This window comes from Papilio polytes, unplaced genomic scaffold, assembly GCF_000836215.1.
Source record: "Papilio polytes unplaced genomic scaffold, Ppol_1.0 DF824135.1, whole genome shotgun sequence".
NCBI classification, from domain to species: domain Eukaryota; kingdom Metazoa; phylum Arthropoda; class Insecta; order Lepidoptera; family Papilionidae; genus Papilio; species Papilio polytes.
The window spans coordinates 468076-481550 of NW_013525069.1; the positions used below are offsets into that span (position 1 = coordinate 468076).

Genomic DNA, 13475 nt, shown 5'->3' on the forward strand with positions numbered 1-13475 from the left:
CGATAGTTATAAATACATTTCTTTTTCAACTTAAACATTTTCTATAACGTTTTTGCACTGTTTTTGCTTACTTTTAAATATTCTTGGTGTCTATTCGATTTTGTGTAACGCAGTATGTTTCGGAGTTTAAAAAAGTTTTAAATAAAAGGACGGAAAAAGTATATTTATAGAAATTAACGTTTCTGAAAAAAGTGCGTGTAGATATTTTGAAAGAGTTTTGTTCAGCGCGGTATTTGCTTACCTTCGTAAGAGTCCGGGGGTGTTCGCGCGCTCTCGGGCGCCTGTGAAGGAGACGCGTGCTCTTCGCGATTCGGTCGGACGAGCTGAACGCGGCGGGCGGGTACACGGGCTCGCCGTGGCCGCCGCTGGACCTAGACCCCGTGGGATGGGGACGCAAGCTGTACCCGACGGGAGCGCCGAGGTCCTCGGGTGAGTAACTTTCTGTTTTGTTTCCACATTTTTTTTATGAAAAAACTATCTCGAACGAGACAGTCATAACATCTATCGGTATACTTACAAACTTATTAGTTTCAAAAATAATAGACATAGTTACATTTTTATAAAAACAAAAACTTACAGAAATTTTCAAAGAAACGAATGCGTTTTGACACTATTTAATTTGCTATATACCTTTTTCTACCTTAAAAAACATAATATTTTTCATGTTTACCGTAATATGTGACCTTTTCCGATTGAGTATTTATTTGAAACAGTTAGTATTTTTTTATTTATCTTATTAGCGAGATGAAACAAATATTACAATAACAATGTTTTATTTTATTAACACTATTTAATAACAAACGAGTGAAGCTCTTTACAAAGTCAAACAGTCGTTCTGAACAAAACTTGTCGGAACTTCGCTTGTAAAACGTGTTTTGGTAAGCGATGCTACAATTATTCTCAAGTTCTGAAATTGAGTTGTGTAGGATTTTATTTCTTAAGTATACCTGACTGGTAAAATGTAATAAATATCAGTTCATATCTTAGAGATAAGTATTTTTCTTTATACTCATTCAAGATTCTTCAAACTAGAAATATTCATTTACTTTTATTACTTACTTTTTTTATAAATTTAACTACACAATTTATTTGAACATGTTAAAATCTGTTAAACATTTTAATATTGATTAAACTATGAACTGTACTGTTAATCTATACTAGAAGGTATAGAGTGGAGAGATATGTACTTTTGTATAATACATTGAAATAACACAAAAGTTACTGGCCGATTTGAATAATTCTTATATCATTAAAAAGATACGTTATCAACGAGTAACATAGGGTATGTTGTTATTTTTTTTTTAAATCTAATGCGGATGAAGTCGCGAGCAATAGATACAGTACATAACTATTATACCATTTATTAGGAAAATTCCATTTAAAATTATACATAGTAATATACATTGTAGTATTGACTACTTGTAGTGTTTCTTATTGACAACTAAGGAGACCATGTACTTAAATGAATGACAAAATTCAAACTACGGGCTAATGTCAGTCCAGAGCTAATATCAATTACTTAGATCTCCCATAGAATTCGCTTCTTAGGACCATCAAGTAATATACTAGACAATATTGTCAAGAACTGTCCGATGACATTTTGTGGTTCTTCTGCAGGTGGGTTAATGTTCGGGCTGCACCACCAGGAAGCGGCGGGAGGGCTGGCGCAGCCACGCGGGCCCGTCACCTCGCTCAAAGAGGAGCCACTGGCCCGCGCGTGGATGACACCTGGCGCACTAGTTGACAACACCAAGTGAGTTTAATTCCACAACTCCACTGCACTGACACTCGTACACAAGTGTTATCAAATCTAGATTCTAATATTGTTTTACTGGTAAATATAAAACGTTTAAAGTCTTTAAAAGCCTTTTAGCACATTGTTAACTATTTATTTCTATTATAAAGCACTTATTAACTAACTAAATGTACAAAATAAACACTTATCACATAAAATAATACAACCCTTGTATATATGAGGTATATTTTTTATGCTCTTACTAGTGTATTGAATCAAAACTGTTTCCATTTTCTAGATTTTAGCAATACTTTCTTAATTCAGTAACAGATGTACCAACTAAATACTACGGTTGGGTATTTTACAAATATAAATAATCCTTTATTTACACACTTTTATTAAGCCTGTTAGTACCCGAAAAGAGCAGCCCACTAAACAAATTGTATTAAAGCCCACAGAGCCGGCAAACCGAAACAAACGGCAGCTCGATGGTTAAACTAAACTAAATAACTAAGAGAGATTATGTTTCCATGAGATTATCATCTTGTTGAATGGGGGACCTTTGTTTAATGTCAAACACAATTTCTATTGTTTTCAATATAGATATATATATAATAATTCTTAATTTATTCATTGAAAATGAAATTTGAAAATTTATTTATTAAATTATTTAATACTTCTTTCTTAGAGAACATATTTTGACGCAATAAGTGTACACACATTTTGCTCAAAAGTACAGTTTTAGAAAATCGGTGAATATGAATAATAAGGCATCATTTATTTTTATTGATCAGAATCTTTGTTAACTATTAAATGCAGATGAATGCGTTTATTTCCATCCAAGATATGTCCATTTTAATGTTATAACTTGAGTTGTCAAGTTAAATGAGCATTAGAAACTTAATTATTTCATAATTTTCGCTGGTTTATGAAAGAAAGTAATCTTTGATACTATAAACTTAGTGCCTATAAAGTGAACTTGTCGATACTACAATGGCTTCATTACACGGCGTGTCCAATCAGGGTTGCTGATAATGAAGCGGTACCCGTAACAAGTGTATTCATAAGCGGTAAGGGCGCGATAAATCATTGCGTGGTAGGGGACGCCGCGCCATTGCGGTTTTCGAAATGTTGCACTCAAATTAAATTTGTTATGTATTGTTATGCTTTTAATTTTAAAGATATACATATTTGTTTGTAGCAAATAATCTTTGAAAATATTTGAATATAGTTTTTAACCTCTATGTTATAAATAATTGAATACGCCTAGTGAGTTCGAATTTCTAATCAGGCAAGATTTTCACGGTTTTTTTTTGTATCCAGTAATTAACATATTAAGACAGATATTAAGACTAGAAATGTCCCAGTGGTATTTGTTGTATATCTATTTCATTCACGTTTACGTAAAATATCTAGCTTCTCTTTTTGACCGACTTCCCAAAAGAAGGAGGTACTCAATTCGTCTGTATGTTTTTTTTTTTTATTAACAACCAGGCGTAGAGTATAAAATTGTAGTTAAACCGCATTGATAATGTTTGTTTATGCAATGGACCACAATACTACAAGTAAATACAAATAAAATTCGTTTTTATTCCAAGAGGTATAAAGCTTAAAATCAAGCGACTGAAAAAAACGGGCTCCGTATTTGTTGTAAGCCCTCCTGACATCTGTTATGTTTTTCACTGCGGTTTGTTCCTTTAAATGTTTATTCAATTATGGATCACTTGTTTATTTAACTATGCAATTAATTATTTTACACTTAAAGTAATAATAATTAATGGTCCAATAACCTTAATTTTTGGTGTATCTTTGTTTGAAAATTTATTGACTAGGTTTTTTTTTGACAAAATGTAATAATGATAGATGTATTTAGTATGTTAAAACATTGTTAAACCACGAGTTTTAAAGTAGCTCTCGGTTTGATTTTGTCAGTAACAGAGTACCGTTTTCCTTTCGTATTCTCGTTTCGTTACTTTCTATTCTTGTTTAATTTAATGAAACAAAATGCTGTGTTAATTATAAAAATATTTGCTTAATAGAAATATTTCGAAATGACAAATGCCCACAAATGACCGTCCTTCAGCGTTGACAGATACATTTATAAAGTCGGCTTTGAATCACCGACCTCGCCCTGGACTTATTAGACGCACCATGTTCGTGGGATTGCGTCCACCCGACGGTAATGATGGACATTTGTTGTCTTCATACATTTTATTAATTGAAAACAAGGAAATTATCATATTACTATAATATTCACGTTTATATCTTACTGATTTAGATACGCAGAATATAGAAATTAAAGAATGTTTTTTTAAAAGGTAGTTTTTGAGTTTATTTGCAAGAAGTTATTTGTTGAAAATTTAACTTTCAATTCGCTTTTGATGATGAAGTACTCTGTAAAAGAAACATAAAAAAATGTTCCACAGTCGTATCCCAAACGAAAATTCCACGCGAAGATGTTTGTATAAAGAAAAAAGTAAATCACAAAAGGGATTGACAAATCTAACGTGATCTGTAAGCGAAAAAAGTGCTACGACCTAATCGCGAGCGCGCTGCCAAAAACTGGTAGCGATAAATAAAACAATGGAGCGTCGCGCGCGAGAGTATAAAATGGCAATCGCGAAACCAATTTGTTTACGCAAATTCTGCAGCGGAGAGAGATGAATGGCCGACCATAGCGTAATACGGTCCTACCCGCTGCTGTACTTCTAGTGCTGTCTGCGCGCACGCTATAAATTATATCGATATACTTTAGTTAACATAATTTACTAGCCCCGATACTAACTACGCTGCATGTTATGTCTAAAGCATTTTTCTTTCTAACATTAGCAAACCCATAGAAAACGTGAATATTGGACATCTATGCGGACTGCAAGATCGGAATTGTAATTAAAGCGTACAAAATTCTCAAAGATTAGGGCATTAACATCATTTGTAGCTATTTTTTTCCTAAATTTTAGGTTAATGTTCTATTATACAAACATGTCACTTCGTGCATAACAATAAGAGTGACAATGGCATTGACTTTTAACTCATTTTGCCATATGTCGATATCGAAGCGGGTGGCACTATTTATGTGTCAACACTTTGTTTTGTATAATCGATATTTTGGGCTATTAAGATTTATTGTTTTATGTAATAAACGAGTTCAGTTCAATAGTAATAATAATATATTTTTTAATAAATATTTTTCAGTTATACCATTCTTAAACACAAAATCAAATTTTGAAATACTGTATACATTTATAAGTAAAAAATCTCGTGATTTGTTCGTATTGAATAATTATATGTGACGTATGCGCCATGTGGAAGAAATAAAAAATGACTTGCAATAATTTCTAAACGTCTTCTGTAAGTGAAATGTCACATAACGGGTTGTAACAAAAAACGTCAACCATTTGACCGCACCTCAAAACGGTGACGATCGTAAATCAATTTTAAAACTAACATGATCTATTCCATTGTTTTCATTCAAAGCGGTAACAGTTTAACGGTGGCTCAAACTGGTGGCAAAATGTCTGAATCCATTGACAAATAGCGGTAGAAATATAAAAGGTCCATGAAAGATGTTTAAAATTTACGACCGACTTATGGGTGTTCACTGAAAGGAATTTTTTGTTGTCAATTCAATAGCAGATTACGGTTGCGGTTTGTGACTTTGTTTCGCTATTGAATGTTTATTAGTAGTGCTATATAACCTTGCATACCGGTTTCGTGTTTGTAATAACTATGAGAATATCTGTCATAATTGGTGTCTAAAAAGTGTCTTAACAAAATCGTACTTCTTTTTTCCATGACTATATTTTAAAATTAAACCTCATTACAACATTTTTTTTAACTAACACAGTATTATACATATATAGTAAATACTTAAGAGCATAAAATACTTAAAGAACAAAGAACCCAGCTAACAACAATTCACTTAATTATTTGTAAAATGTAAGGCAAAATAGGTAAGCCTGACATGAGAAGTTAATAATTTAATTCTATCTAAGCATCCATATCAATTTAAGAGCACAAAAAATATCTCATATTAAAGTACCTGTCTAATGTGAATTGTTTAAACTTTTTAACGGTTTATTGAATTAATTCATATCATTATTCCAAGCAGCAGCGTGGGTGTGGGACGCGCGCACTTCGAGAAGCAGCCGCCCAGCAACCTGCGCAAAAGCAACTTCTTCCACTTTGTGGTGGCGCTGTACGACCGCGCCGGACAGCCCGTCGAGATTGAGAGGACAGCTTTCATTGGATTTATAGAGAAGGATCAAGTGAGTTAGTGCATTTAATTTTAAAAAATATATATTGTTCTTTGATATGTAAAGAACATTAAAGGTTATCATTGAAAAACAAAAACATTTTATAAAATACTTACATTACATATCGCCCACTCCTTGAGTAAGACATATCTCACACTTTTTTTAAAATTTGGTACCTACTCTTTTTACAAATGGCCAGTACGTTTAAGAATAGGTTAGCTTCCTGCTTAATATTCAACTACATTTAAAAAAAAACCCTAAATAAAGCACTAAATCGTATGCAGGTAAATCATACTTCATACTAATATTAAAAATATGAAAGTTTATCATAGATGGATGGATGGATGTTTGTTTGTTAAAGTTTGTAGCCTAAACTGCTGGATTTCGATGAATTTTGGTATAGATGTAGAGGATAATCTGGCATAACACATAGGCTACTCACTTTCGTGTTATTGAATTCCACCCGGACGGAGTCGCGGGTGAAAGCTAGTTAGTTCTATATTTTTTTCCGTTAGTGAATTTAACAGATAATATTCTTTTGTGTTCCAATCGTCATTAAGTGTTGCTTATCAATAAATCCTTAAACATCGATGGTATCGTGAATTAAAGCGGTCCATCAATCAGGCTCCGTCCGACGTCATGTCTATTGTGTGGTACAATGAACATTTACATAATTCAGACCCGACGTATTCGTGGCCTGCGACAATTCGATACTATAAATTGTTGATCTATGTATACTACGTATGAAGCTTTTGTTTAAAACTCAATAAAGATAACTGTAAATACGAACAGATGTGATACGAATATCCGTATTTATCTGAAAATTTATTAAAATTGATTTTTGTTAGATGAAAACGTGAAATGGAACTTCGAAATTTATAAACTCTGATTCATTTATCTAAAGAAATAGTACAAAGAGGAAAGATTTGTATTTTTGTATGTATTGAAAGTACTCAATACTACTGGGTCGATTTTAAATATTTTTTCGCCATTAGAAAGGGAATTAATTGTGATTACATAGGCTACATTTTTTTATTAGTAAGAATATAAAATCTTCACATAGTTTATAACATAGTTAGTTAATAGTAACACATTATATTACATAGTTAGTTAATAGTAACATTTAACATAATTTAATTTATTAAGATTTTTATTTTTTCTTAATTCTACAGGAAGCGGAAGGACAGAAGACTAACAATGGAATTCAATACAGACTTCAACTGCTGTACGCTAATGGTGAGCTTTTACTTATTTTTACTTGGTTTAATTTAAAAAAAAATATTTTTTACTTTAAAAACGTTTATGGATTTGAAACCTATAAAGACAATTTCATTAAATAAAATTTGAACTAAGGCAATCAATATTAAATCAATTTCCATTTAAATTAATGTGACATTAATTCGGCATTTTTATGATAAACGACATAACATATTTATTTATCACTAAGCTCCTACTTGCTTAGACTTTGTATGAATATTTAAAATGGATAGACAAGAGGAGACTGTTTTCTCTGTTGTCTGCTGATTGTCTGTGCCGCACGCATTGTCTATCCGATTTGCTCCCATTGTCTTGTCTTTGCCTTTGTATAGAATCAGGTAAACGCTATGTTAGTCTAATAGAGACTGATAGCTTAGAATTTCTATCTAATTATTTATAATGTTGCATTAAAGTTCTGTCCATAGCTATTTTGATCATTTGACTATCAAAATAAATCTTTTATAATTAATAAATTATTTTCCGTAATTATTACAATGTTGAAATAAACCAAAACTATTAGAGATTTAAAGACATTTTTAAAGATATATTATATATTAGTTTATATTTAAATATTAATAGATTCAATAGGACTCTAATTGACTTTATTAAAAATGAAATCTCAAAAATTATATTCCCTTATATCGAAGCACGAAACCCTGTATAATGCTTCATTTTCATTCAATTACGTGGAAAATTAGTCCCGTTAAACTCGACGGTTTTTAATTTGCCCGCACCATGTCTATTATTTTAATTCTTGTCGCGTGGAAGGGAAAAAAGAGGAGAACGTGTGGAGGCAATTTCAGGAGGTTAACAAATTGTGCAGTCTGCCTCTACAAGGCTACGTCTGTAGCTACGCCGTAGCCGGCGCGCTACGATCTTTATTGCTACTATGTGTAAACGTTACTGCTTGCAACAACAAAGCATATTTATTTTGTAAAACATACGTTGTATTTCAGAATTTAATTTTATTTTATTTTACATCAATTCTATTGATTATTAAATACTAGTCATTATTCAAAACAGATTAGATTCACACATTTTATAGATGTAAAAAAATACAAAAGATAGTCAAACTACTTTATGCATATAAACATAGAATTTATTTGTAAATAATACATTACCTTATTGTTTATCAGGTATACGACAAGAACAAGACATCTTCGTTAGGCTCATTGACTCCGTCACAAAACAGGTGAGTACATTTTAGAAACTTCATTCTTTATTAGCATCAAATATCTCTTAAATAAAGATCCTTAATATTTTAACACAATATATCTTTATTAATATTAGTTACATAGCTCCTAAATCAATTTATCTAAACATAAAAGAAAACAACAGTAATTTGCCATTACGAATAACTCTAAAAAAAAAGATTTTTCTATTAATATTTCGAGACCTCAGCGTCCAGTTTACACGACTCCGCATGAGAAGCTCCCTTCGCTTGTGGCTCCTCTGCGCTCGGGCAGCGCACGTGACATACACGCGTTGGTCACGTGACTTGTTGGCAGATTTTCATCGCCGTCGCCCGATTAGAACCTAATCCACACGCCCCTCACTACATAGAATTGGCTTGCGTTCAGAACAATCATTAACATTATCTCGTGTTGCAAACTTTATTTCGCTGCACTTTTGTAATTCGACTTCGAAAGTGCGAACGGGTGTCGAGTTCCTCTTTTGTGCTGTATCACAAATAAGTTTTGACTGGCAGGGATAGGGTTAAATAATGTGGACACTCATTGTGAATTTCTCTCGATTGGGTATAATTACGTTGTAATATAATATTTTGTATTACGTAATACTTTGTCGCTTAAAATATTCATTGCGCTTTGATTGTTCGCGTTATTTTTGAGTTTACAACAGTAATTTAATATAGAAGTATACACTTTAGTGTTATTCTGTCTCTGGGAGTAACAAGAAACAAGCAAAGAATATTAGCAAGTCCAGTGTTATCAAGCATACTTCGCTCTTTAAATTGATTATACAAAAATGTCTGATTCTAAATGGTCTGTAATTAGAGGCTTATGACAGTAAAAAGGTTTGATATAATTCCTTACTTCCATTGAATTCGACTGCAAGTGTAATTGTCAAAGAAGCGATAAGTGTAATGATAACGAATGACTTAGGCTATATACATAGCGGCACAAAGGGTACAAAAGGCACCGGCCGTGTGTAGCAATTATCACGCTTGCTTTTATTACATAAATAACAATTTTAGCGCTCGAAGCCATCATGAAACTTCACCGTGTGCCCCACATATATAATTTCAACACGTCCCGAGCTCTTAGTGTTGTGTAACAAGAGGCCAATTACGAAAGATTTATGCCTTGAACATAATTAACTCGGCCCGAACGTTGTTAACTAAGAATTACGTAGATACGTTTGTACCGTATGTAGGTGCTTATTGCACGTATCCGCGACGTATGTTTTATAACTTGCGTTATTCACGCCAAAGATAAACATCTCTCAAATATATTTACTATGATTTGAAATGGGTTTATGTGATTTAAAATAGAAATAATTGTATTCAAAGAAACTTAGCAAGAAGTTTATGTTCTCATATTATCTTAGTAATATTATAAATGCGAAAGTTTAGATGGATGAGTTTTTGTTAGTTTGTAGCCTAAACGGCTGAATGGATCTCGATGGAATTTGGCATAGATGTAGAGGATAGTCTAGAAGAACATATAGGCTACTTAATTTTTTTTTTTATAAAGCGCGGATGGAGTCGCTGGCGAAAGCTAGTGAGAACAAAACTTATTGCTATTTCAAGTAACATTTTCGTTTTAATTAATCTAAGTTTCTTTAAATACAAATATTTCTATTTTAAATGACATAAACCCAAACAACTATATTATAGTATGTTAATTTTGTACAATATCAATGATTAAATACACTTAGTAAAATGTATTACATACGAGAGGAGATTGACACGCAAAACAGTCATTCACTAAAAATTGCGGGAAGATGGCGTCCAGATAATAGTGAGTGGTCAGTTTAATTGTATTAAAACATCAGGCACACGACCAATCAGCTAATGTCCTGCGGTGCATGCGAGCCGAGCACGCGACAAGACTTTTGGACATTTCTCGATATTACATCCTTATGTTGTATTTCGATCAGATAGCCAACATTACAAGACAAAAAGGAATTGAAGCTTAAAACATTTTAAGTGTGGTATACGTACGTACATAAAGCTAATTATCAGTCATAATATTGAGGAAAGAAAATAAAAATACTCAAAAAAAATTATTAAGAGAGAAGATTTTAATTATACTCGTAGTTATCGTGACTAATTTAACTACAAGAAAGCGATTGTCATGATGTTGCTCACACAAAACTAAATTTATTCTACAACTTAAAAATAAATTTATTCTTAAATTATTTGACGTTAACTATCTCGAACGATATTTTTTAAAGCCTTAAGTCCATAAATTGTAATAACGGATTAAGAAACATGGTACTAAAAGGACGGAACCGTTCGCACACTAAATCACCATCATATCAATATCTAAATCATCAATCTGCCGACCCTCTGTTTGAATATAGTCTTAAGATACTGACTCGTGGGTCTCGGAATGAGATTCGCACAAATCCCATAGAAGTGCCGACCGTTCGCAAAGAGAGACGCGCGCAGCGCACGTGGCACAGTGATTGTGTTTACTTAACAACGTTCAAACAACATATTAATTTAGAACTTTTTGTTATAGAAAATGAGCTTTAGAAATCATTGTATGTCTAACAAGGGCTGGTAGTTGTTATCAAATAAATTACATACATTAATGATGTAGTCTTTATACAAATACAAAGCAACATTTATCAGTTTCATTAGACATTTTTGTTAAAATTATGTACACGGTCATATAACATGTAAAAACATATCTGCATATACTTTTAAACATTCAAAGTGCAAAAGCAATAATAGTAAAAATATGTAGGCGTATAACACTAGATGGTGCTGGCGAACGCGACGCGCTTTGTCGCTGGCGTAGCGACGCGGCGTAAATCACGCAGCTCTTGCCTTTTTAATGTCCTCCTTCTTATTTCTTGGCGTCTCTATTGCATTGCAAGTGCAACTTATCAGTGCAAACATTGCTTTAATATAGTACTTATACAGTACTTTTGAATATACATCATTGGAAAGTTTCAGATGTAGAACTTCACCGTTGTTTGTGCTACGTAATAAATATTTACCAACTATTATTAGTTGGTATAGATATTTATACGGATATAACTAGAAAATATACTGCCTACAAATCTAACTAAACAAAAACAGTTTGATACTTACATTTTTTTCCTTTTAAAAATATATTTCTTTAGATTCAAGTTGTAATTTCGTTTTATATCATTCTATTTATAAGAGCGTGATATCAGGATGAGATACCTTTTATTATTAATGAATTTTTACTTACCGTTTATTTTACATTTTTAAGACCGTCTTAAGATATAACGATAGATATCTACCTAAATTCAGTGAAAAGAAAATCTGTGTAATGTTTCGAGTCTTCAGCAAGCAGCGCAGCGTTGTCGCTCATGTAAATCACTAGACGAACTGGTGCACATTTCGCCCGCTCGCTATTCTTGTAAAGAAATTTTTATTTCTTGTTTGTCTATAAATCTAGGACAATGGTAGTAAAGTCTTGACATCTAGAATTTATTCTCTTATTTTACTATTACCGTTAATAATGTTTTAGTTGCTTTTATGTTGGTGTAAATCATTATTATGTGCAATTTAGCTTCGTATACGTTTATTTAAAATATTGATTGCTAGAAATGTATATTTAAAAATCACGAAGGTTAAGAAAATTGTGTAATAGAGTATTTATTTTTATGTAACTTTTAAATTTTATGATTTGAAAATTACACAGCAACAAAACTTTTTTCTTTCTTAAAAATCCTTTCATTATATTTGTAATTAATACAACAGTAATTAAACCACTCACAGTATCACTAAGTAAGTTTATTTTTTTGAACGTTGACTAATTCCCTTGAGATTGAATCCCATGCGACGGTGCGCGGTGAACCCGCCTCACTCACAAAGCCTAAGGGGCCCCGGGGAGGCGACAAGAAAAATGCCGGCTAGTTCCCTGCGAGATTACTACACTAACGGATGTAACCCGTATCTATAGTGTGTAGTCTAACATTTAGTTGTTGGCTACTTTATAAATGAAACGAATCGTCGCTTGAATCGAATGTGCTATTTTTAAATCGTTTGAAGTCTGTTCAACATTAAACTATTTTGACTATTGAATGAATGAATAAATAACTTTTAAAACGTATCTTTTTTATAAGACTGGCTACCGATAGTTAATTCGTTGACTCAGTTTACTAAACGATTAAAATCATACACGGTATCTATACTACTATAATAAAGCGTAAACACACACTTCTTTGTTGCCTGAGATGCTAGCAATTACATAATTTTGAATAATTCTTTTTTAATAAAAAGCTCTACATTTGCATCACGCTTTAGGATATATATTTTCACGCAATAAACTTAGGGGGTAAATATTTTGGACAAAAACCCTAATGTGGGAAAGGGACCATAAGTTGCTGACAACATTAAGGAAACAAGAATGCCAAGGTTTGTCACGTCATGTCAGGTTGACATTTGCTATTGATCATTTGACAAATGCAAACAATAAAATAGAATTTTCATAATACATAGAACAGCTAGTAAATAAATATTTTTCTAAACATCTGATGCTCGTTCCTAGTATGTTAACTAAATGTTTCCGATATTCTCTAACCATTCTTCCCCTGCATTTGTTTTGGTATGTTGTCAGGTTTAAATACTTTCGTATGATCCTTAAATACCTTCCTATGAAACACCCCACGAAGCTAAAATCCTTCCAAATCCCACGTACAAAAGATTGTAATACCCCCCTATTTCATATTCAATTAAACGTTTTGTTAGGGACAAAAATCTATCTTCAAGTATTTTGGGGAGATTACGGATACTAATATGTGTAGGGTAGTGCACCTCACTTTAAGATTGTTTTATTTCCATTACATTAAAAATTATAAAAACTTTATACACAGAAACAAAGCTAACTTACGTTAGTAATTACACTTGATAGAGTTTTATTTCATAGTAGTTTTTGAACGAAATTAAAAATTTAATAACTAGCCTATGTGTTTTTCCAGACTATGTTTGTGTTAAATTTCATCGTGATCCATTAAACTATTTGGGCGATATCTTTTAATTAACATCCATACATCTGAACATT

At 32.3% G+C, this 13475-nt stretch overlaps 1 protein-coding gene across 1 annotated transcript in view; it reads left to right on the top strand.

The window, feature by feature from the left end:
* The window catches only part of LOC106111995 (transcription factor collier), a 46133-nt gene that overhangs the window by 1474 nt on the left and 31184 nt on the right, over window positions 1-13475 (top strand). The window contains exons 2-6 of the mRNA XM_013294225.1: window positions 290-429; window positions 1618-1753; window positions 5850-6003; window positions 7164-7227; window positions 8385-8440. Coding sequence (XP_013149679.1) covers window positions 290-429; window positions 1618-1753; window positions 5850-6003; window positions 7164-7227; window positions 8385-8440 — 550 coding nt within the window. The remainder of the gene's footprint in view (window positions 1-289; window positions 430-1617; window positions 1754-5849; window positions 6004-7163; window positions 7228-8384; window positions 8441-13475) is intronic.